We start from the raw sequence: 24,692 nt of genomic DNA, 5'->3' as shown, positions 1-24,692 counted from the left end.
ACGAAGTTAGAATTTAAAATGAAGTTAAATCCTATGGAAAATGGAAATATTATTGATCATGATCAAGGGAGGAAAATTAGATTAATAGTAATTTAATTATTTTTTTTATTTGACTTTTAAATAACTGCTTACATACCTAATGAAAGAAGATTTTTAGTAGATATTTTGAATATTTTCTTACATTTTTTATAGCTAAGTAGCTAGGTAGGTACCTTTTTAACTCTACGTTCATGACTAGTTCACTTATTCAAAATTAATTTGAATCCCTCCCAGTAAATTTTTGTATAAAAAAATTAACTTGTTTTGGGGGTTATCTTTTTAAATATCCTTACAGGAGATGTAAACACTTGTTACTTTATTATATAAGACCAGTAATCTTATTTCCCCACTGATCTTTAGAAGTAGACAACGGCAATGAAAGTGACGAACTTACAAACGAATCTGAGAATGATGATGTGGAATCTTCTTCCAGAAATAATTCATCAGGAAACATAAATAAACCATGTGAAGAACAGTTTTCAAATCAACAAAAGGCAGAAATTCTATTGGAACACTTGAATTCTTCAGTTAAACTAAAAAATCATAAATTTTCTGTGGTAGAAATAGTTGAAGCATTGGATACTAACAACTTTGAATATTTTATAACTGTTGAAGAAAAGGATGGAGAAGTGATAGAAAGATGTGGGGTCTGTAACAGCGCTTCATCCCAAACTCTCCTAAAACACATTGAACATCATTTTATAACAAAATCCTGCAACGAATGTAATGGAATGTATTATATAAATTTTCAATCAACTCGGCATCGAGAGAAATACCATTATGGAAGGTGTAGTTTCTGCAACAGGCCCATACAAAATGCCAAGAAACACGAAGAGATTTGTCCACGACGCAAGGTTCCTTCAGGTCTGACATGCCATCATTGTGGGAAAATTTGTAGTGAACTTGCGTCCCTGAGAGCTCATGTCAGAGACGTTCATGAACAAAAACCTTGCACTAAAAACTTGGTCTGTGAAACTTGTGGTAAAACTAATTTTAAAAATATGGTGAATTACAGATGGCATGTTAAAAAGCATATTGATCCTTTTTTCTATTGCAAGATATGCAAAGCACAATTTAACACGACTGGTAAATTGTATAGGCACAAAAAGGACGTGCATATGGATGTAATAGGTGAATTTTGTGATATCTGTGGTATTAAAGTGCCTTCGATAAAGCAACATAATTGGATCAAACATAAACCAGTTGATTGCAGCCACTGTGGAAAGCAATATCAAAATAAACTATGTTTAAGAAAGCACGTAAAGCTTGTACACCAAAAAGATCTATTGATTGCATGTGAGTTGTGCAATAAAGAATTTAGCTGCAAATCTGCCCTGATAAAGCACATGAGAAATGTGCACAAAATGGCCAAATGGACGACAACACAAATGGATAGCAAAATTTTTGTTTGATATGTAAAATTTGCATGAAGTATAATAAGTTAAAGAAATATTATTTTAAAATTTTTACCTACCATAAAAAAATACTTTTTTAAATTTATTTTTTATTATGAGACTTGATATAGACCCAATTGTTAGTGCTCGAAACTTCTATACCTTAATTTTTTTATATAAACATTTATTGTCATACAAAGTATTTTTTATGTAAATCGTACATTAAATCTAGGTACCTATATAAAATTAATATTTGCAATTTTTTTACTTTCAGAACTAATATTGTTTAAAAATGCTATGGTTTAAGAATAAATAAATGAATAAAAATGGCCAGTGATTTTGAGATTGTGATAGAATTAATGACAAGCATAGAATCAAATATATTAGAAGTTTGTAGTTTAGCAGCTAAATTAGCTTTACCTACGGATCTCATTCTAAACCTAGATGGTACAAAACTTAGTGTTATAAATAGTAAAAAAACATTGCTCAATTTATCCTTAGATACTGCGATTAAATCTACTAAATTTGAAAAAGGAGACTCTATTAGGTTAAATAAATCAATCAATAAAGATCATACATCCATCAAATATGAAAAAAAAGGGATAGTTTCATGAATGATTTAATATTAGTATTTGTAATTAAAATTATTAGGGATGGAAATCCGTCAAAATTTTGGATCGGATTTGGATTCTTAAAAGAATCCGTCCAAAAAAAGCCGGATTCTTATTTTTGGCCGATTCAGGATTCCAACTATATTTTTAAAGGCTTTTTTATTAAATTAAAAAATTTAAGTGCTAGGTACATATGTCCTAAAAATTAATTTTCTTGGTGTTTTCTATAATTCACTCCCGAGAATCGAACAAAAGCCTGGTAATCTGTTATTCTGCATGATCATTTAAAGATTAATTTTTAATCTATATGCATCTAAACAAACAAATTCAATTTGTACCAATCATGGAACTTATCATTTATACAGATGTTTCGTCTAAAAAGCCCAAAATTAATTTCGACGATGATTCTTTTTCACCTTTGACTGAGGTTAAGTTGGACATTGATGATGAAGTTTCTATTACAAATAAGGAAGGTAAAAAATTAGAGATATAAATTTTGAGGAGTATTTCATCAGATCAAAAACTACCTATTTTGTTTCAGTTCTCAAAGTGATCTTTATGGTGTTTAAAACAGCAATAATGTATAGGTATAAATTATTGTATTACAAATTAATACTGCAATATGCATTACGATATTAGAGATTATGCATATTCAAGTATTAATTTTAAATACAGTAAATAATACTTTTTTGTATCACATTTTTATAATACTGCTCATACGGGAATAGATTTGATGATTATTCTGTCAATATAATGATCACCTCAAAATCTGATTTTCTATCTACAGGAAGGGGAGAAAGAAATTTCAAGTTTTGCTATTTTATCGCACATTGCAAGAATATTTGTTATAGAAAAATTTTATACTTTGGGTCCTTTTTTTATAAATTCTTTGAATTTTAGGATTAGAAGATAACCAAAGTGACTGTGATAGTATTTTGAGCGAACATGACATAGAAAGTATTGAAATTAACAAAAAGTCTTTAAATAAAAATGTCCAAAAAATTAAAAATTCCTCAACAACAAAGTCCGATATTGGCTATACAAACAAAGTTAAAGCAGAACAATTTTTAGAATATTTAGAATCTTTACGTAATAAAAATCACAAACTTACTTTGGAAGGAGTCTTAACAGCACTAGAAACTAAGAATTTTGAATATTTCATTAAAATAGAAAATAAAGATGGAGAAATTATGGAACGCTGTGGTGTTTGTAACAGAGCAAATCTTCCAACCCTATTTAGACACATTGAATTTCATTTTGTTACAAAATCTTGCAGTGACTGTAAGGGCATGTTGTATATTCAATTTCAATCAGACCAACACAAAGCAATGTTTCATTATGATCGATGCACATTTTGCAACAGGCCGATTAAAAATGCGCGAAAACATGAAGAAATTTGCCCGCTGCGAAAAGTTTCGGCAGGATTGACGTGTCCTAGTTGTGGAAAAATCTTTCTTCAGCCCGCACATTTAAGAGCTCATGTTAGGTACTTAAGGATAAAATGGATTAATATTTACCTTTCAAAACATTCTTTTCTTTAACATCTATTATAATAATGTAGTAAGTCATTTTCTTTTTGTTCAAAGCTTAAGATTTCAATAACTACTGAAACAATTGAGTTCTCCATTTAAGTTAAGCATAGCATAGGTTTCGGGATGATTTTGCCCTTTTTATTTTTAGATGTAAGTCTTAGCATGGTTTTAGGCTATTTTCCTGCTTCCTCCTTACCTCTTCGAATGCAATCCTCCTTTATTCTAGGGGTGCAGCCGCTATTTTTCTCTAAAATAGTGGACCGGGACATGTTAGTAAATCCAAAGTTTTTTTCATTAAGTAAGTTGGTATTAAAGTTAGATTCAAAATACAAGATATACCTATTATTTTTCTAATTCTCCTTTACAACATCTTAATATAAAATTAGAAAATCATAGTTGTGTTTATATCTATAACAATTATTAATAGTATTCTCAACCATTCAAAATTTTTTATTAGGCTTTGTCATTCCATTGCTTACTCCTATTAAAAGAAACCACTGGACATTGTACTGTGTTGATTGTGGTTTTTAGTGTATTTATGAGAATATTGCTGTGCCACTTATACTAAGATATAATTGGCCATGTAGGTACTTGTTAATTTTCCATTTTATCCCTAAAAATTTTAGAAATTTTCATGAGCAGAGCACAGAAAACCTGGTTTGTCCAACATGCGGGAAGGACAATTTTAAGAATATTCGCTGCTACAAAGATCACATTCAGAAGCACACTGACCAAGTTATCCATTGTAAAATATGCAACCAACAGTTCAAAACAAGACGTAAATTGTTTGTGCACAAAAAGGAAGTACATATTGATGTTATCGGTGAATTTTGTGATGTTTGTGGGGTTATAGTACCCTCCATAGCTACTCATAATACATTAAAGCATAAACCTGTGCATTGTGACGACTGCGGTAAACAATATTCAAGCAAAGAAACTTTAAATAAGCACATAAGACTGGTCCATAAGAAAAATTTAAGAATTGAATGTGATTTATGCAATAAAGAGTTAAGTTGTAAGACTGCCCTGCTGAAACACATGAGAACAATTCATAAAATTTCTAATTGGACAGTGGCAAATTCTAAAATGGCAACTGAATAATAAAATGATGTTAATTAAGAAAAAGAAAAATTGTTTCAAGCTTTCCAGTTAGCTGTTAAAAGAATGCCTACATACATATAAAAAACAGCGAAATATCTTAAAAATAAAGCTATAAAATTGATATAATATACCTAAATTTTTTTACCTTAGTTGCAATAGTACTTAGTTCTGTCAAAATTATCTAATTAAACCCACTTACTGTATAAATTTCTCCCCTTCATACCCACTGTCATTTGCTTGCATCCCAAAACCCTATTTTATGCTTACTTTTTGACAACAAAATGTCAAATTTTTCGACAAATCATCCAAGACCTAAAATTACTTTATCCCAAATAAACAATTCTTACCTTACTAAAAGAACCTGGCGTTATCAAATAGAATTGTAATTTTTTTATGATTTATAATTCTTGTACAACGTTTCACATTAAAATTCTTACAGTGTTTATATTTTCATATTGTTTTCAGATACATACATATATTACAATGACCAAACAAGTTTACAATTATTCAAGTATTCCTGAATTACAGGTTTGTTCATACAAATTTATTCTATAAATATTTTCTATATCATTATTCATACGTTTATTCATTCATTACCTCTTATATAGGTATACTGCTTTGCTCTTTGATTGCTCGACTTTTGTCCTAATTTTCCATTGGAATATTCAGTTAATCAATACATAATAATGAAGTTTTTTGATAAATCATGCAATGAACTAATGAACAATTAAATAGTGCTCAAAGTTAGTATATATAATAGTAATTATGACCTAATCTTAACCTTCTAAATTAAACTAGTAATTGAATTTTATTCAAAATAGTATTTCTCGCTATTTTTTTCCCCTCAATTTTTAAATTTGTCCTTTCATACACCCTAAATATCTTATTTCAACAGGAAGTTAAAATATTCTCACCCCCTCTCTCCTTCCCTTCCTTAATAAAATTTCCTAAATTTTCTCACGCAAAAATTTTACAATATTTTTTATGTGCTATTTTTTCTTAAAATTTTGACATTTATTAATTATCTAAATGAATGTTTTGCTGATAAATTAAATAGTGCAAATCAAAACGAAATTGAAAGCCCGTATCTCAGTATAGATTTAAAATGTTCCTATTTTGACAACACACAACTCATTAATAAATTTAAGAATTGCAGGAAGATAAAATTCTTAAGCTGGAATCTTGGTTCCTTACCCTCGAAATTTGATGAATTTAAAGAATATACCTATCAATTTTCTTCTACAAAACAACATTTGTTTTGACATAATTTGTATTCAAGAAATATTTTCAATTATTGATCAAAATCTATATAATATAAACTTGAAAATTATAATTTTGTATTCTCATCTAGAAAAAAGGGGAAGGGAGGGGGAGTTGGAATCTATATTCATAAAAAACATAGATTTACTGTAATTGATGATTTATCATATTTTGAAGAAAATCTTTTTGAATCTTTAACATTGAAAGTTATTACTGAACAGAAAAAAAGCAATATAATTAGTTGTGTCTATCGTCCTAATTCTCCAATACAAGGCATGAGTTCTAATGATCAGATGGAATATTTCATTGATAAAATATCAAATTTACAAGCAGCAATGTCATCTTATAAAGGTGACTCTTACATCATGTCTGACTTGAATTTAGATCTCCTTAAATTTGAATCTCATTTAAAAACAAATGATTTTATAGAGAACACTTTATCTAACGGGTTTTTGCCTTTAATTACTAAACCAACTAGAGTTACACATGCTTCATGTACATTGATTGATAATATTTTATCTAATTCTTGCAATAATACATTGGAATCTGGCGTTATTCTGAACTCAATTTCTGATCATTTCCCTATTTTTCATGTTAGTTCTCAAACACAAAAAACAGAAAAGCCTAAAACATTTATCAGCAGGGATATAACAAGTGAAAAAATTATTCAATTTAATGCAATGTTAAACACGAACAACTGGGGTAATTTTCTTAATGAATTAAACCCACAAATTAGTTTTGAAAACTTTCATGAAGTATTTGATTGTGCTTTTAATTTACATTTTCCCATCAAAGAAGTTAAATTTAATAAAAATATTCATAAAATAGAGGGATTTATGACGGGAGGGCTTATGATTTCTAGACGAAAAAAACTTGAGCTAGGGACAATTTATTCAAAAAATAAAACACCAGAAAATAACATTGCATATACAACATATAGGGACATTTACAATAAGGCAATAAAAGATGCAAAGAAAATTTTTTACAGGGAACAACTTAATCAAAATAAAGAAAATCTAAGAAAAACCTGGCAAACTTTAAGACAAGTAATCTCAAAATCAAATGACAAGACATCGTGTATAGATGAAATAATTGTCAATGATACATCTTACAGTAATAATCATGATATTTCTAACAAATTTAATACTTATTTTACTTCAATTGCTGATGAAATTGCCAGCCAAATTAACCCTTCCCCACTTAATCCGTGCGACTTTATTCCTGATACAGACAGTGTATTTAAGCTAAGAGAAATAAATATTCATGTTCTTTTTAATTTAGTGAAAAAAATGGAAAATAAAAAGAGCTCTGACATGTTTGGATTATCAAATTGTTTATTAAAACAAATTATAAATAGTATTGCCGTACCTCTTGTTCACATTATTAACCAATCTATTAAAACAGGTCAAATTCCTTCACAATTAAAGATTGCTAAAGTTTTGCCAATTTTTAAATATAGTAACAGCTCTAAAATGGATAAATGTAACCCTGGCAATTATCGTCCAATAAGTTTGCTACCTATTTTTTCAAAATTGTTAGAAAAAATTGTATCTGAACAACTCACAAGATATCTTGAATTTAATCAAATTATCTATGAACATCAATATGGATTTCAAGCAAAAAAATCTACACTACATCCTATGATTCACCTTTTGAATTATCTAGGACAAGCAAAAAATGAAAATTTAATTACTATAGGGTATTCTGTGATCTTGCTAAATGTTTTGATACAATTTCGCATACAATTTTATTAAAAAAACTTTAAAAAATTGGTATACATGGATTAGAATTAGAATGGTTTAAAAACTATTTAAGTAATAGAAATCAGTTTGTTTATACAAATGGCGAAAAAAGTGATTTATTAGGAATCAGCAAGGGTGTCCCACAGGGAAGTATTTTGGGTCCAATTTTGTTTCTAGTTTATATCAATGATATTAAAAATTGTACTAGCTTAATGACACTACTCTTTGCAGATGACAGTAATTTTTTGATATCAGGAAAAGATTTGAATGAGATAATTGAAATACTCAACATTGAACTTAAAAATATCTGTGATTGGTTTCGTTGCAATGAAATGTCTCTTAATCCAACTAAAACTAAATTTATGATCTTTAATAAAAGGGAGGATTCCATAACTTGGGAACAAATTAAAATTAAATTAGATTTTAATAATGAAAATGAGAATGATACAGATAAAATTAGATATTTGCAGCGTGGCCACTTTCTTCAGTATACTGAAAATCTTCAGTATTCTTCAGTATTTGAAAATTTTATTCAGTATTTTTCAGTTTTTGGAAATTTTCATGATTCAGTATTTTCATTATTTCTTAAATTCCAAAAAAAATTTGCATAAATAAGATGTTTTTTCAAGTAGTTAAAGTAGTATAAATTACCCTATAACTTTGTACATTAATTTTGCTTTTTTTTATGGTAATATACATTTTTTTTTTCAATTTCATCTCAAATATAAATTTTTTAGATATTTGAGATGCTTTTATACAGTATTTTTTTCAGATATTTTTTTTGTCTATTAATAGAATAATTAATCTAAGGTGAGTACTTTGCATGGTTATTGAAGGTAAAGTTTTTTAGCATGCTCTTAACCATAGACGTCCAAGGGGGGGGGGGGTAAAGTGGCGATTACCCCCCCACCCAAACGAATTTGGGGGTGCCGTAGGCAGGCACCCCCAAATTTTTTTTCATTTTATCCCCCCCATTCAAAATTTTACCCTACCCTGGGAGTGCCGTAGGCACCCCCAACCGTTTAGGAGGGGGTATTTACCCCCCAAACAATTTTGGGGGGTTAAATACCCCCCCCTAAAATAAAAAATCTCTAACTAAAAAAATTTGGCGCGCTTCGCGCGAATTTTTAATACTAAATTTTTAATAAAATTTAAATTACCCCCCCAAAAAATTTTCCCCGGGGGTAAATTTTGGGGGGGGGAATTACCCCCCCCCCCCAAACAAATTTTACCTCCGGGGTAAAAAAATTTTTTTTTGGGGGGGTAAAACAAATTTGCGGCGCGCTTCGCGCGCCATTTAACCCCCCCCCCCCCAAAAAAAAAAGAATTACCCCCCCTTAAATAAATTTACCCCCAACCCCCCCCAAAAAAGGTTGGACGTCTAGGCTCTTAACTCAACTAAAAAGTATTTAAGTTTTGTAATCATTTAAAATATTTATCAGTCATTTTCTGCTTAATTGCTGCAAGAAAATCTAAGAGGCAAAATTAAAATATCCCCCTAATAATAAAGCTATGATGATATGAAATTTTGAAATGAGGAATCATATAAAAAAAATGCTTATTCAGTATTTGTATTTTTTGTTCAGTATTTCAGTATTTTTTCTTAATTTAGGATTCAGTATTTTCAGTATTTCCTTTTTTTTCTTCAGTATTTTCAGTATTTTTTCTTGTTTTAGGATTCAGTATTTTCAGTATTTCCCTTTTTTTCTTCAGTATCAGTATTTGGGTTATATCAACCAACAGAGTGAAATTCCTGCAATTAAATTTTTGGGTGTGTTTATTGATTCTCAACTTAACTTTAAATACCATATTGAATATTTAAGGAAAAAAATATCTAGAAGTTTGTTTTTAATCAATAGAGTTAAGCATATATTATGTGAAAAATCCTTAGTAACACTATTCCACTCTTTTATAAATAGCCATTTATTGTATTGCTTGCCAGCATGGAGCTGTGGCTTAGAATCATCTATTAAGCCTTTAGTAGTTCTACAAAAAAAAGCTATTAGAATTATACACAAATCCGCTTATAACAGCCATACGCCACCTTTGTTTAGGAAAATTAATGTTTTGCCTATTAAGGAGCTATCTATTTATACAAAACTACTATTTTTTTATGATTTTATTCGCTGGAGGCTACCAAATTCTTTTGATGGTGTATGGATTAGAAATAATCTAAGAAATCAGAGACAACTAAGAAATTCTAGTGAGTTTTATATTCCAATAGCCAAATTTAAAAAAATTGAAAGGTTTCCATTATTTTCATTTCAAAGACTATGGAATAATTTTTGTCATGAAAAAGATCTTTTAAATGAGAATATTCCTAAAAAAACATTTGCATTAAATCTTAAAGATGAACTTTTTAAATCTATATGTAATATTGAAGAATGTAATGAATGTACTTAAAATATATTGATTTGCCTGGATTTATTAAAAACCTTACATTATTAATTACAGAAATGGTTTTAAAATTTAAGAAAAACTAGCCTTAAAATTTGTTGTAACCCTTCTTTCCTTCTCTTTTTCCCCTGTCCATTTAATTTTACCTACATTTATTTTGACATTATTATTTCTTATTTTTCTTATTAACTTAATGCCAACCTAAAAAAGGCAATGCAAACATCTCGGATACGCATATTCCTACTTTTAGGGAAGCCTAATCAGTGCCACACATAACATCTAGTGTTAGTCATGCAATTTAAATTTATAAATATTATGAAAAATTGTAAAGTACACCTGGTACTAAGCAGTAGCTTGGTGTACTATTGTATGTACTGCTTCGTAAGACGGGGCGTAATCTGTCACTGAATAAATGTTTTTTATTTTATGTTAATAATGAACATTACAAATCTTACATAGCAGAAATATTACTACGTACTTTTAACAACTTTAAAGTTATAAAAATTATTTGGTAAATATTGGAATCCTTTACGTCCCCCGACAAAGAAGTCACTAAGTTTTAGATTTTTTGTCGAGGTTCAATTATTTTCAGGGAGGGACGGAATCTTTTTTTCATTGGTTTGCTCAATAACTGGGTATTTTATTAAATCTGGTTAAAGCTAAAAATTTCATTTTATAATCTTAATCTATAGAAGTGGTAATTATGTTTATTATACTTTAAGATGTACAATGTCCTTTTTCTTATCCCTTAAAATCCCTGGATTATTTAAGTGTTTATTTTTAAGGAAAAGGGCAAGGTGGTGAATGTGTCGGATATGCCGGCCAAGAGTTTGTGCGAATCCAGTCAAAAAGTAAAACACAAAGCTGAAATGATGTTTAAACAGGGTATGTAGTCATTGTAAGCAAAGATACTTTACAACTTCAAATATGCGTTATTTAATGCATATTCATTTGGAGTGAAGCTTTTTGTAATTAGGTTCTGTCCGTCCGTCCGTATAGCTCTTTTCGTTAATTTACGCATGTTTGAATTGTCCTATCAATTTTATACTTAGCATGGTGATTCCTGTAGCATTTGGTTTCGATTTAGAAAGCATACCAACTCTAGAATCGTTACCAGAATGTCCGTACTTTCATATATAGTATGTTAATTTTAAACTTATTGGCAAATTTTTTTTATGTGATATTCATAATAATCCTATTCTCATCTGTTTTTGTTTCGTCTTAGCCATTTATATTCTGCTTATTCAGTTATTACACTCTACAAGTATTAATGTTCGTTTGTCCTGTCATTTCAGTGCTTCGCATTTATGGATGTTGTCATCCTTGTTTTATTAGGTGAAGATGAGAATGCCTATATTTTGTACTGGAAACTTTGTGAACTCTGCCAGATTATTGTCAAGAAACAAGATTACAAAAAAGATGAAAAATATTTTGAATGTAAGTGTTAGAATATTATTGTAAGTTGAAATTACACTAGTATAGTACCTAAGTACCTACCCAAAGTTTTATAACCAATTTATCTTATTCGTTTGCTTAAAAACTTTAGTTACAATATTAAATTTTGATAGGTGTGTTGGTTATAAAACTAGTAGGTAGTGTCCAAACTTTTCACTAAATAATTTTCATGTATAATAGGGGTGATTTTGTTTATCATTATTGGGGAATGATAAATTTTTATTTTATCCCTCAAGAGTCAAGATCAATGAATTTTAAAAGTAATTCCTTATATTTTCAGCCATGTACAAAGTGAAGACAAATTTCAAGATAGCCTTGGATAAGATTGGTGCACTGGAAAACAAGTTAGTTTCAATCAATAATTTTTATTCCTGAGCTGGATCTTTAAATCATTTTAGTGGTGAGCCAGATCAGGGTGAGCCAACTTTCCACCAATGAGAGCACAGCATTTTATGAAATGCCGCGCTGTGATTAGCTGAAAGCAAAAGATTTAAATAAATTGAATCCTTATGGAGAAGTATAACATTAAATCCGCTGGATTAGAACCGGTTCTTAACCATACTGTTAAATCATAATTTAGTATCGTACCTATTAAAGACAATTTCCCACAAATATTTAAATAGAAATGATCAAATTAATACCAATTTTAGTTAACCCGATCCTTAGACCCCTCGGGGGTAACAAAAATGGTTTTAATCTTATGATGCGATAAATAACTATTATTAATCTACATATCATTCTTTCCCGTACAAAATCACTTAATTTCAATGCTAAAAAATGCTAAATATTGATTGTTATTTTCGCCAAAAAGCAAAAGATTTAGATAAATTGAATCCTTATGGAGAAGTAACATGATGTCTCCTGTTACTATGTCTTATCTTAAGATCTCGCCAACCGCTGGACCGATATGGTTCTTACTTTGCGGTAAAGCTTTTTGTAGGTCCAGGGAATGATTGTAGCTATTTTGGGGCCTCTAGTGGCGTAGCCGCTAGTATGAAATATTGCCATTTGGGATTTGTATTAACCAGCTAAAGTTCCAAAGTTAAGGGGTATCTGCGACACAGAAAAATTGAGTTACCAAAATTATTTGATTAAAGGTTGGAAAAAGTTTACGAGGCAAAGGTGAAGGAAAAACTTGGAAAACCCCCAGATCCTGATCCGGGAACTCCAAAATCCAGTAAAAAACCTCCAACGAAAGACACAGGTAAAGACATTCTTTCAGATCTCAACCACACCGCTATAACTCTGCTATATCAGGTCATAGAGGGCCATGACTTTACCCCTAAACACTTAATAGGCACGAGAATTATCTTCTTATTCTTTGCAAGAAGTTATTTTTTAAAATGAAAACATAAGATGATAATGAATTTTTATCTGGATTTGAGAATCTAATAGAATAGGACTAGGTATTGTTTTCTAAGTTAAAAATTAATTATCTAGGAATAAATGGAGTTGAACAAGGCCAAACAGATTCTAAGCCCAAAGAAAATGGTCACCAAAATGGGATTAAACAGGTACAGATTTCTTTACGTAAAAGTAACCTGAAATGTAAGTTGATTATTCATTTGTATCGTGGATTATACCTATTTGTCTTAATTGTTCATCCAACGACATTTTTGTCAATAAGTATCACAGAAGCAACAGGCGATCAATATTTTAAATAAGAAAAACTCGAAATTCTCATTGTACATTCAGAATAGGTATTAAAAGTTTAAATGGAAAATAGTCGATGAAGTAAAGACAATTAATTAAAAAATTAAGTTACAAGCGTTGTTCATGTTTTTTTTTGTAGTGTGGTTTATAATAAGGTCTGTAGTACTAAGAGTTGTAAATTGAGAAAGAAAATGCATTGATAGTGAACACAATCAACTGAAGATACAAGTACATACTGAGTTTCCCTAGTTATACAGTAGCTCCGCTATTAAAACTTTATATTTCAGGATTATGAGACCATGTCGGCTAGAGATTTGTACAGCTTAATTCAACAAAAGTCCACCAGTTATCTAATTTTAGATACAAGAAATACAGAGGCAAGTTTTATATTATAAGCATATAATATTATCATTTTTTGTAAGGATCAAATTTGCATGCATTATATGATGTTTTTGTTAATATATGTAGATGAAAAGAAAGTCGCTTTTATACATATCTTGGCCTTTTTTTGTCAGATTATAAAAATATTTAGAACTTAATTTCTAGTTGACAAGTAGCTTTATTGCTTTTTTAATGATATTCACTTTATTATGTTACTATGTACCTATATTCTATTTTTCTTGATATCTTTTAATATTTTGTGCTTCGCTACTTTATTATTGATGTTGCCATCCTTGTTGTCATTTGCTACGTTTAGTCTATTAACTACAAAACTACTAACTTATATTTCAAACCAACAAGAAGGAAATACTTAAATTTGTAAAGATTTTCCTTTTAGTTGTAAACAATTTAAGACTTGACTTAATTAAAGCATTAATTTAAATTATCTAACAACAAAGGGAATGTTAAAATTGGGGTAAACCCAATAAAGAGGTAACTTTTAGTATCGTACCTATAGAACTCCTTTAGTCAACATACGCGGCACTATGGCAGCTGTCCCACACATCTCATTTTATAACAGCTATATGAAATAGATAAACAGATCATAAAACAAAGCCTTAACTAAATAAACCGACCGTATCTGCAATGAAACACATATTCAAATAGTAACAGCATTATATTTTCATATTTGTGGACAACACATAATAAAGATTAAATCACTATAACATTACAATGATAAAATATGGTGAGGACTCGATATGGCAGCCTCGTACCTCTTGCCAGGATCACAACCTGTACAAATAACATATTTTAATAGGGAAATCAAGAAAAAGAAAAAATAAATATTTGGTTTTCTAGAGTACTTTTTGTTTAGGATTATAAGAAAAGTTCAATAAAGTGCAATTCAGTCAACCTTCCCGAGGATAAATTACAGTAAGTTAATTTAAATCCTTATAATATAGTAACAGGATGTGTGTTTGTTTGTCTGTCTGTCTATTTGTACCGAATGATCTCGCTATCCACTGAACCAATCGGGTTCTCCTTAACAGGGTAGCTTCTCATAGGTCCCGGGAAGGTTTATAACTACTTTGGGTGAGGGTACTACCACCCTCCCAAGAGAAATCGCCCATAGAAAAAAATTACCACCCCCTCCCCCCCCCAAAAAAAAAAAAATTTAAAATTTTTTAATCTTAAATTAAAAATGGGGGGACACCTCCCCCGCCAATAAAAATTCACCTTCAAAGATTTTTTAAAAAATTTTCTTTTAAAATCTAAAATAATAAATTGGGTTATCAAATTCGACTCTCCCCTCCTCAAGCAAGCGCCCCTAAAGGCCTCTAGGGGCTTGGCCGCTAGTATTTATAGAAAGTAACATAATGTGTCTAATCTATCTTTCTGTTGCTTAAAAACTCACTAACCGCCGGATCAATATGGTTCTTCAAAACAGTAAAGTTTCTTTAAAAAGTTTAGAGAAGGTTTATATACATATTTATTTTGGGTTATTGTACATCCACCCTTCCAAAAGAAATCGACCCTGTGAAAATATCTCCCCCCCGTTCCCCCTTCCCAAAATAAGTAAAGATTTTGTGTTATTTTTTTATTGCGACTCTAACTGCTAAGAGCAGAGAAATAACTTAAATCCATCAAGATTTGAAAATAAATAGCCTTAAATTACCCCAGGACCTATGTGAAGGTGGGAACCTTTTATGTTTATTAGTTATCGCAATCTAAAACTACAGCTTTAAAAAAATCCTCCTACTTTATATAATGGGATAATTTTAGAAATCACGCAACGGCCAACGCTTTGGAGAAACATGTAGTTTCCTTGCAGGACAGAGCTAATTGGCAGAGGAGAGATAAAGTGGTGAGTCACACTTGATAATACATTTATTTTTAATTATTCTTTTTTCACCAATTAAAAAATGCCTTTCGTCATTTGTAAGGACATTGGGACTTCAAGTTATCTGCGTTTATGTGTTTGTATCTTACCTTATTCCATTTTACCATTTCTTATCCGATTTCCATTTATAAACTAATATTAGGGCTCATATGCTTAAAACCCCTTTACAAGTTTGACGGATTATGGAGCTAGATTTACCATCTAGATCTTCTATATTTATTTTTTTAGGATAAACTGATCATTGTTGATTGGAACAGTAAAGACCTTGTCCAGAATTCACCAAATTTTGTTGTCAAACATGCTCTCACTAACTGGGATAGAGATAAAACTTACAAGTAAGTTTATAGGGCGGTTTCCCTAAAAGTACATAGTCAATCAGAGAATGCCCCCCCCCCCCCCTCCCCGTTATTATGAAGTAAACTGAAAATAATGCTGGACTGGTTTTCCGTATGTTTGTGTTATACTTTAGGTTAGGTTGGGTTATATTGAATACAGGATAGCCCATCAGGAGAAATAAGGGTTGGTGGGTCTCTGCTTGCTAGGCACTTTGAGGGAAAGCACCACTTATGCTTTTAAACGCTCAATTTAGTAACAATCCTCTGAAAGTTCAAAGTATTATGAACAAAAGGGAGTTAAAAAAAGGGAAGCAGTTACATTGACAAAATTAAATTGAGATTTATCAATAATTCAAACAGATGGAAGTCGTTAGATAAATCATTAGAATACAAACAAAGCTTAAATAATTTATGTTCAGGAATCCACCAATAATTTTGGAGGGAGGGTTCGAATTGTTTCGCCTTGCTTTTCCACATCTAGTTACAGATCCTAAGGTCAGTATTTTAAATAAATTAAAAATAAGGGAGGGTTAGTTTTTTTGTTGATTTGTTCTGTACTTTAAGCTAGGTTAGGTGATATTGGGTACTAGAGAGCCCCGCATGAATAGATACAGGGATCTAAAGGGATAAGACAAAGACCGATAAATTAATGTGCATCCTTAATGATAATACATATAATTACTTTTACTGTAGATTAAAATTAGTGGTTGAAATGTCTGAACACTCAATCCAAAATTCACTAAAGTCCCCAATGTTGTTAAGCCAACGAATAAGAAAACGTTATTATAAAACTTTGGTAATTAGTGAGATAAACAGGTCATTGTCCTAGGTTTAGGCATAATTAAAAAACTAACCTTCTCTTATTTTTAATTTATTTTAGAATTGTGGGGGTTTCAGTGCTCGACAGGCACTTTAATATAAAAGAACCAAACATTTGTCACAAAATACAAATAGTTTTTTTTATGTTTAGCATAAAATGCCTGATCACCTACGAAACTCAGGCAAGCCGAAGAATGAAGATTCGAACCTGGACATCAACAGGATTGTATTTCCTAATCTTGACCAGGTATTTATTTTAGAACTTTCTGTTAAATATTGTGTAAATAAAGATAGAATTAGAACCAATTATAACTTATAAGCAACATTTGCACGTTTGTATATATATTTTTTTCATTATTTTATTGCTATTAATGAGTTTTTGTAATTATATCATTTTTGCAATACTTAGGTACTTGACTGTTTTCAAAGATTTTTCCTACCCTATAGCCGTATGTAGCATTTCAAGTTATATAAAGAATATATTTATACCCCAGTTTAACTTTTTTTCTATTGCTGGTTATCTGTCAGAGAGGGAGGAGACCACAGTAGGATCTTTTGCCAAAAAACGGGACATTAAGGGTAGACAAAAGTAAACATCAATAAAAAAGCTTGTATTTGACGAAATGATGTAATTTCTTTTGCTTTAACTCAAAAATAACATAAATTTTGCTCCTGTTAACTTCTAATGTGCATTTGGTAAGTACGTCTGGCGGTTTTGGAGGAGCGAAGCTACCCTATTTTTAAAAAATCTATAAACCTTCATTACTTTAGTTAGGATAGGAATATTTTAACAAAATAAACATCTATGTAAATATTTCTTCAATGCAAACAATGTTTGTGAACATGAATATAGCGTCAGGTGCACCCAGTTCGAGTCCCGGCATTTTTAGGTAGGTCCAGTATAAGTAAAATAGGACACTAATAAGGCATGTTTTCTAATGTTTTTTTTTCAGATATAAACAACAATAACATAATTTTCAAAACACTTTTGATTTTGTGTTAATACCTTCATTCTAAGTCTAGCTATCTTCATTTAAAGTTTGTATAAGAATATAAACATAATTGCCTATATTATATTCTCTCTCAAACGTATATTTCTCTCTCTCTCTCAGACGCATATATAATGTTTTTGCAATATTATAATTAATCCCCGAATTTGAATTTCTGCTGAACCAAAACCAGTTAGAAATACAATTTTTTCAGAACACATGAAATTTAGCAAATTTAATTGCTAAAATAAAAGTATTTATAAGTCATCTTTTTTTAAGGACTCCTTGTTCCCTTAAATGTCCATTAAAACCGCGAGAACGGCAAAAATCGTTAAAAATCACACCTACGGCGGCAAATAACGGCGAAACGGTTGGCCGGAGGCAAATAATGCATAAGTAAAGAAAGTTCTGCCTCAAAAAGTTAGAAAACATTGCAGAGATGACTTTGGGCTCTAAAATGACTCCTTCCCCCTCTAACGAGGGAAAATTTCAAATTAACAAGAACGAAATTGTTCAAACCATGCAATTAAAATGCTCAATTACTCAAAAACGGCCGGGAGGCCCCAGGTTATGAAAACTGTTTTTGTCTCAACCATGACACTTTGGTTGAGTGTGACTTCCGAATTAGCGGGAAGTTCTCGAGATCTGTTGGCGAACATACAAACCCCCAATACCAGGAACCATCAAGTTTCAACAGCAGGTTTGATTATAGATTTATTGATGAAATTATTTCAAAGTCCTGAAATTATAAAATCAATTAATACAAAATTCCAGTTTTTATAACCACGTAATCTTAATTGCTTTTTAAAATCATTTTTCTCTACGGTTAAGAATCTTTGAAAACTTTTGGCTTTAAAGGAAAATCATTTGGTTTAATAGATCATTGTTAAATGCAAAAATAAAAGCACATAAAAAATTACCAAAACATAATATTAATCATAATTAAGTTTCATGCTTAGCTGGCTAAAGCCTTCTAAACTAAACATAATCGTCCTATACACCATTCTTCTTAATAAAATTAACAAATTCTACCTGAAGTTCTTATGGTTTCAAATCCCTGGTATACTAGGGTTGTTCACGCACTATGAGACTTTGTTCTCCAAAATCTTCACACACTCATATCTCATTCAAAAGTAACGAACGTGGCGCATCAAAATATATAAACAATCCATACCGCGTCACTTTATGAAAGGAAAGTCAAACAAGACGACATTTGCGCTTAATTTGGGATAATGATAAGGAATTAATTTCGATCTTGATAAACACAAAGCTTCCTCGAAAAGAGGTTAAGACACACCCCCCGTTTGAAAGTCAAATTAACTTCCTTAACGAGATTCAAGGTTTTTTGCGCTGAGCACTAGCAACATTTCTCACTAAACTCAACTCACCATAATCACATGAGAATGGCCACATCCCGAAAAACGTTACAATTTTACTCCTAACTAAATGAAACCCTCGTGAAATGCATACACAATATTATACTCCTCACTAGGACTCATAATACCTCACATTTTAGGATAGAAGGATGGGGATTGGTTTGTACCATACAATATTCCAGGCACATGACACTCACAAGATCACATACACAAATCCTAAAATGGATAATCCTATTAATCATGATGTTGTACATATAACAACTTATACTAATTAATAATCATTTCATAATCAATAGGTAATAAATCATTATTAATAAATCAATAAGTACCTACGAAATCAGGTTGAAATGTAAACAAATAATGGTAAATATAAAACGAAATAAATCTTAGACAAGAAAATTAAGATTTATAGGTACTTAAAACTAAATTCGTTAAGCATCAAAAAGAGTAGTAAGAAAAATATTTCAAAATCCTTTAGCAGAAAGTTTTCAAACTTAATGAATAAGAACTGTAACTATCTTAATCAACAATAAAACTTTTCAATACTTAAATAATAGCAAAATAATAATAATATCTTCGTTAGAATTTTCATCGAAATTATAAAAAAAATACCAATTTTTCTTTGTAAAAATATGAGACTTTAAATATGAATTTTCAATCATTCCTTGATCTGAATAAAATGTTTTACTTGATTGAAATTCATATATAATTTTTTTTAAAAAATCTGCTAAAAAATATACTTGATTTTTTTCTTAGAATAAATATCGAATCACGCAACCTCGACACATTTATTCCTTTTTGGTAAACTTTTCAGGTAAGTTTTATAATGAATTGTACTTTTGAAAAGAAATTAAACTCAATAAAATTAAATTTGAGCATATGAAATAGAATAAAAATTAATCGCATTTCACTTGATTCTTATTTTAGGCATAAAAATAGGCATATGAAAAATGTGGCTTTTTTTTACTAAAAAAATCTCAATTTCCATAAAATAAGAATCAATTATTAATCATAATTTTTAATAACTGCCTGACTGATACAGCATGTTCTTCCAGGGGAGATTTATCTGACAGCCTGAACAAGACTCTTGCAGTCTTTCTCCCATCCTCAATCCTCGTCACTCGGCCCATCCGCAAACATATCATCAGCGGATTGGTACTCGTAACCAGTACTATATCTCCGTCAGCTAGCGGCTCCGCCATCTCATCTTTCCACTTGGACATCCGTAATATCTTCGGCAAAATCTCCTGGCGGTAGGCAGTCCAAAACTGGGCAGACAAATCTTCTAACAACTTCAACCTGGAGGAAATTTGGTCCTCCGGTTTCATCGCCACATTGCACAACGGCTGGCGGTCAACATTTCCCAGCAGCTGGCCAGGGGTAATCAGCCGCCAATTCTCCACGTCGTTCGCAGCTTCTATCGTCAACGGTCTGCTATTCATTAACTTGCTAACCTCTGCCAACAGCACCAGGAGCTCATTAAAATTAACAGAACTATTCACCAACTTCTTGGACAGCAATCTCTTGGTTAATCCTACCATTTTCTCAGCTTGCCCAATAAAATGGTGGGCTCGGGCCGGGATCTGTGACCAAGAAAACTCTACCTGGCTGCCCAACTTCTGCTCTAAAACCTTGCGAGCAGCGGATAATTGTGTGCCCATGTCGCTTACTATAACCTTCGGCAGACAATGAACAGCTTCCAACTTGCGCAGGGACAACAGGATACTGCTGGTATCATACTTCTCCAAGGCGTCCAGCCATAGCGCCCCTGAGAACCTGCAGACTACCACGAACACCCACACCTTCTTCGTTGCTGTCTGACTCCTCGTTTTGGTGGTAGCTCTCCTCGTAACCAGCGGACCCATAAGGTCAACTTGCACAGCTTCAAATGGCCTGCTCGGAACCAACTTGTCAGGTAACACATCCTTCATGGTAGTACGACATTCCTTGGCCCTCTCAACACTGCAGGGCCAACACTTCTTCACCTCCATGATGGACAACCTCCTTGCCTTCACAATCCAGCACCAACGGCGGCTCTCAGCTAAAGTTCCACGGACACCAGAATGAAGCTCAACATGCGCTTCTCTCATAAAGACAGCAGCTAACCAATTACCAGGCTCCAAAATTACTAAACCTGGCATGTCTTCAAATAGCATTTTACGGCCACCAGTAATGGCGTCAATGACGGGCTCTCAATCCACGTCCAACCATTTTTAGAATTTTCATCTCCCTGGTCACATAATTACCTCCGGGACCAACGACAGGCCAGGTCAATGATACTTCATGCACTAATGGATTCAATGACGAATAATTGCCTTTAGCGTCATTTATCCACTCATCCTGTTGGCTACATGACACAATGAAAAGTTCCGCCGCCGCCATAAAATTGTACAAAGACGGCTTGTACACAGAATCTGCGGCTGCTACATGACTACCAGCGGCTGTAGCCTTGCCTTCTTGTCTGCTCTTTAGCTTCTTCAACCAGGTGTTCGATACTTGCAGGACAGCTGCCATAATACGTTTGGCCTGTCCAAATGATCTCCTGTGCTTAAACCTAAAGACATCTTCAGCGGCTTCTCCGGTAACTTTCATTGAACATAACTTAACCATTTTGGTATTCAACTCCTCCGGTGGTAAATCCTGCTTGACTTGCTCGGCAGTTTTCACCGGCCACGCACTTTCATCCTGGCGCAACCATTCTGGGCCCAATCTGTACCTGGAACCTGGACCTAAATCTGATACCTTGCAGGTGCTTCTGGTGCCCAAATCTGCAACATTGTGTGTCCCAGGGACCCACCTCCAGTCATCCTTGTTGGTTGCAGATTGGATTTCTCCAATACGATGAGAATTAAATGTGTTCAACATGGCACTGTTGGAAACAATTTGTGATAAAACACACGATGAATCAGTAAAGTACATCACTCTGATAACATCAAAGGGCAGGGCATCTCTGATGGACTTTGACAACCTTGTGGACATCTGGCAACCCATCAATTCAAGGCGTGGAATTGATTCAGTCTTGACCGGCGCAACTCTTGACTTGGTGGCTAGCAGGAACGTTTCAAACCCTTGCTTAGTTGGCCACCTCAAATATGCCATACATGCATAGGCCTCTGATGACCCATCCGAAAACATCATCAAGGATGGAAGGCCAGTTGGTTCCTCCGGGACCACACAACGGTCAAACTCCAATTTAGCGACCTCAGCTCTGTCCTCCAGCGACTTAACAAGTTCATCCCGTAGACTTTTTGGAATGAAATCTTGCCAGCCCAAATTCAGCAAACATGTTTTCCGCAGGACAAGTTTAATTCTCAACAGGATAGGGCTGCAAAGCCTGATCGGGTCGAAGGTCTGGGCGGCGAACCTGTGGACCATCTTCTTTGTCAGATTCTCGTCCAAGGCGTCCTGGAGGTTGTACAAATCAGCATCCTCTTTCACCTTCTTTCCCTTGACTTTACCATCTTGGTTGACTCTCGTGGCGATGGATAACACATCAGTGGCTGGCTTCCATATCAGCCCAAGAACCTTGGTTGGCTGGCAATCATCACCAGAATAAATGACTTGTTTGAAGGAAAAACTACCTTTGCTGATAATTCTGTCGGCTTCATTCATCATCTCCTTGGCTTCTGGCACAGATCCTGCTCCCGAAATAACATCATCTATGAAGCTGTGCTTCTCAAGCTTGACTGCAACTGGAATCTGAGGTAACTTGAAATCTTCCTCGGGGTAGGTAGGTATTTCCGGCTCCTTCCACAATTCAGGTTTTGCAACAATATCACTACCGTTTATCTGCCCCTCTCCATACATCTCCTTGACCTCTGCTTCACTCTTTCCGCCGAACAGGCGGGACGTCAACTTCAGGGCTGTAACTGCCAAATTTCCCGCAGCCAACTCGCCAAAATTCACTACTTTAGTCAGGTAAATTTCAAGTGGACCGTCTGGCGTCGGGGAAAATAAAACTCTCTTCATCTGGCTGTCGAACTCTGTGGCCAGGATGGAGTTATAAAACCAACCTTGTAACCGCGGAAAAGCAACAAATGATAAAAAATCTTCTGCATTGGCGGCGGACCTCCCAGCATTATGTTATTAAAACTGGTGCCCTTGAACGTCAGAGAACTATTTGCACACAATCTCATGGGTGTGGAACTTGAATCCTCCTTGAAAGCAACCACTATTGATGAACAAGACTTAGGCCCTTCATACTGCAATTCTTCAGGCGTGGCTTTTTGAAACACGCCTCTGGAGATGGCGTCGTTGAATACCTCCACATACATATCATAGGTACCTTCCTTGACCATCTTGGCATGATCCTTTTCAGCAATTTTGCGGGCTAAACTCTCATTGTAGGGCAAAGTGTGAGGATCTTCAATGTAAGCATATTGACCTGTCCACTTGTTGGATTGCAAGTCTAGTGTTAAACCTGCCTCAATTATTCTCTGCCTCTCACGCTGGTCCCAGGTAGTGCCGTCGGCCATAGCCTTGCACTCTTGACAGGCAGTACATCCTGGACAAAGTGCCTGCGGCTGTACGCCAAACGATTCAGACATCAGAAAGTCTGGCAAGGTGCCTCCACTGACACTGACAGCCTTATATGCCGACTTTTGATCTCGAGCTCCACCGTCAGCACTTGTACAGATAAAACCACTACCAAAAATGGTTCGCCACAACATAGACTGGCCCACTTTCTGGTAGGTTGATGGAAACACGTCAGGATGTGTATTTCCAATGATGATATCTAAGCCTCCACTAATATATGTAAATCTTTCTGGCGGCATCTTAAATATTTCGGCGGCGGTTTCGGGGTGGACCGAGCGCATCTCGTTGGCCCCGCCGAGGGTAGGCATGACAGCTGCCTCAAACTCCCTCAAATTACCGTCCCTATCCTTCAGATAAAACACAACATTGCGGCAGGAAGACTCACTGCCGTCAGCTACAGAAATAGTTGTATATCTGCCGGTAGATTTCAGCTTCAACTTGTTGGATAACTTCTCAGACACAAGTGGCAAATTTGCACCAGAGTCAAACATGACAGTGGCGTGGCAGGTGCCGCCGCCAGGTGCTACAACAGGAACTAACTGAAGTAAGAAGGTACAGGGGCTGGGTGCAGAACTTGACTTGTAGACTGTATTCACACCAGCACTAGCCTCATGGAGCAGCCTACTATGATATCTGTCGCAATTATTGGTGCCACAAACACCAAGCTTATCCGATTTATTACACTTGTCAGCAACATGGCCGTCACACAGGCAGAGTTCACACAACTTTTTCTGCTGGACAACTTTCTTTCGGTCAACCACATCCATCTTCTTAAACGTGAGGCAACGGAAAATCGGGTGTTTCTCCTTGCAGCTTTCAACAGGACATGTACTGTTCCACTTGGAAGCCTTGTCCTTTCCAGCCTTTCCATTCTTATTGTCGCTGCGGCCAGATACTTGCGCGGCGGCAGCTCTGTCACGATTTCTCTTGCCGGCGCTAGTGTCATAGGACATATCACCGGCCAACATTGCTCCCCTGGTCCTCTCCAGCAGTTCTACAATCTTCTGGATGTTTGGTTGGTTCATGCTACCTAGCTCCATCATAATTTTCTCTCTCAGGCCATCTGGGCACTTGTCTTTGAAAATATGAATAAGAGTTAGGTGGTGGTAATCCTTAGCTGCAGAACCAACGATGGCTTCTACTTCCTGCATCGTGCTCTTGAAGGTAGCAAT

The 24,692-nt window shown here is 33.5% G+C and overlaps 2 protein-coding genes across 2 annotated transcripts in view; both read left to right on the top strand.

Annotated features, from left to right (window-relative positions):
- Positions 1-24,692, top strand: part of LOC145326043 (ubiquitin carboxyl-terminal hydrolase 8-like) — a 236,124-nt gene that overhangs the window by 187,292 nt on the left and 24,140 nt on the right. Inside the window, exons 2-13 of the mRNA XM_080169139.1 lie at positions 5,144-5,205; positions 10,862-10,961; positions 11,412-11,513; positions 11,812-11,875; positions 12,629-12,735; positions 12,972-13,045; positions 13,472-13,561; positions 14,440-14,498; positions 15,348-15,429; positions 15,694-15,800; positions 16,220-16,295; positions 16,771-16,866. Of these exons, the coding sequence (XP_080025265.1) occupies positions 5,161-5,205; positions 10,862-10,961; positions 11,412-11,513; positions 11,812-11,875; positions 12,629-12,735; positions 12,972-13,045; positions 13,472-13,561; positions 14,440-14,498; positions 15,348-15,429; positions 15,694-15,800; positions 16,220-16,295; positions 16,771-16,866 (1,002 nt within the window). The 5' untranslated portion in view covers positions 5,144-5,160. The remainder of the gene's footprint in view (positions 1-5,143; positions 5,206-10,861; positions 10,962-11,411; positions 11,514-11,811; positions 11,876-12,628; positions 12,736-12,971; positions 13,046-13,471; positions 13,562-14,439; positions 14,499-15,347; positions 15,430-15,693; positions 15,801-16,219; positions 16,296-16,770; positions 16,867-24,692) is intronic.
- Positions 2,354-5,143, top strand: LOC145326047 (uncharacterized). The gene is made up of 3 exons (XM_080169144.1): positions 2,354-2,517; positions 2,945-3,530; positions 4,203-5,143. Exons 1-3 carry the CDS (start codon positions 2,388-2,390, stop codon positions 4,675-4,677), a joined length of 1,191 nt encoding a protein of 396 aa, XP_080025270.1. The 5' UTR covers positions 2,354-2,387; the 3' UTR covers positions 4,678-5,143.

This window comes from Acartia tonsa, chromosome 8, assembly GCF_053477335.1.
Source record: "Acartia tonsa isolate MP-2025a chromosome 8, ASM5347733v1, whole genome shotgun sequence".
NCBI lineage: Eukaryota > Metazoa > Arthropoda > Copepoda > Calanoida > Acartiidae > Acartia > Acartia tonsa.
The sequence above is the reverse complement of the archived record's forward strand: the minus strand, read 5'-3'. Positions and strand labels throughout refer to the sequence as shown.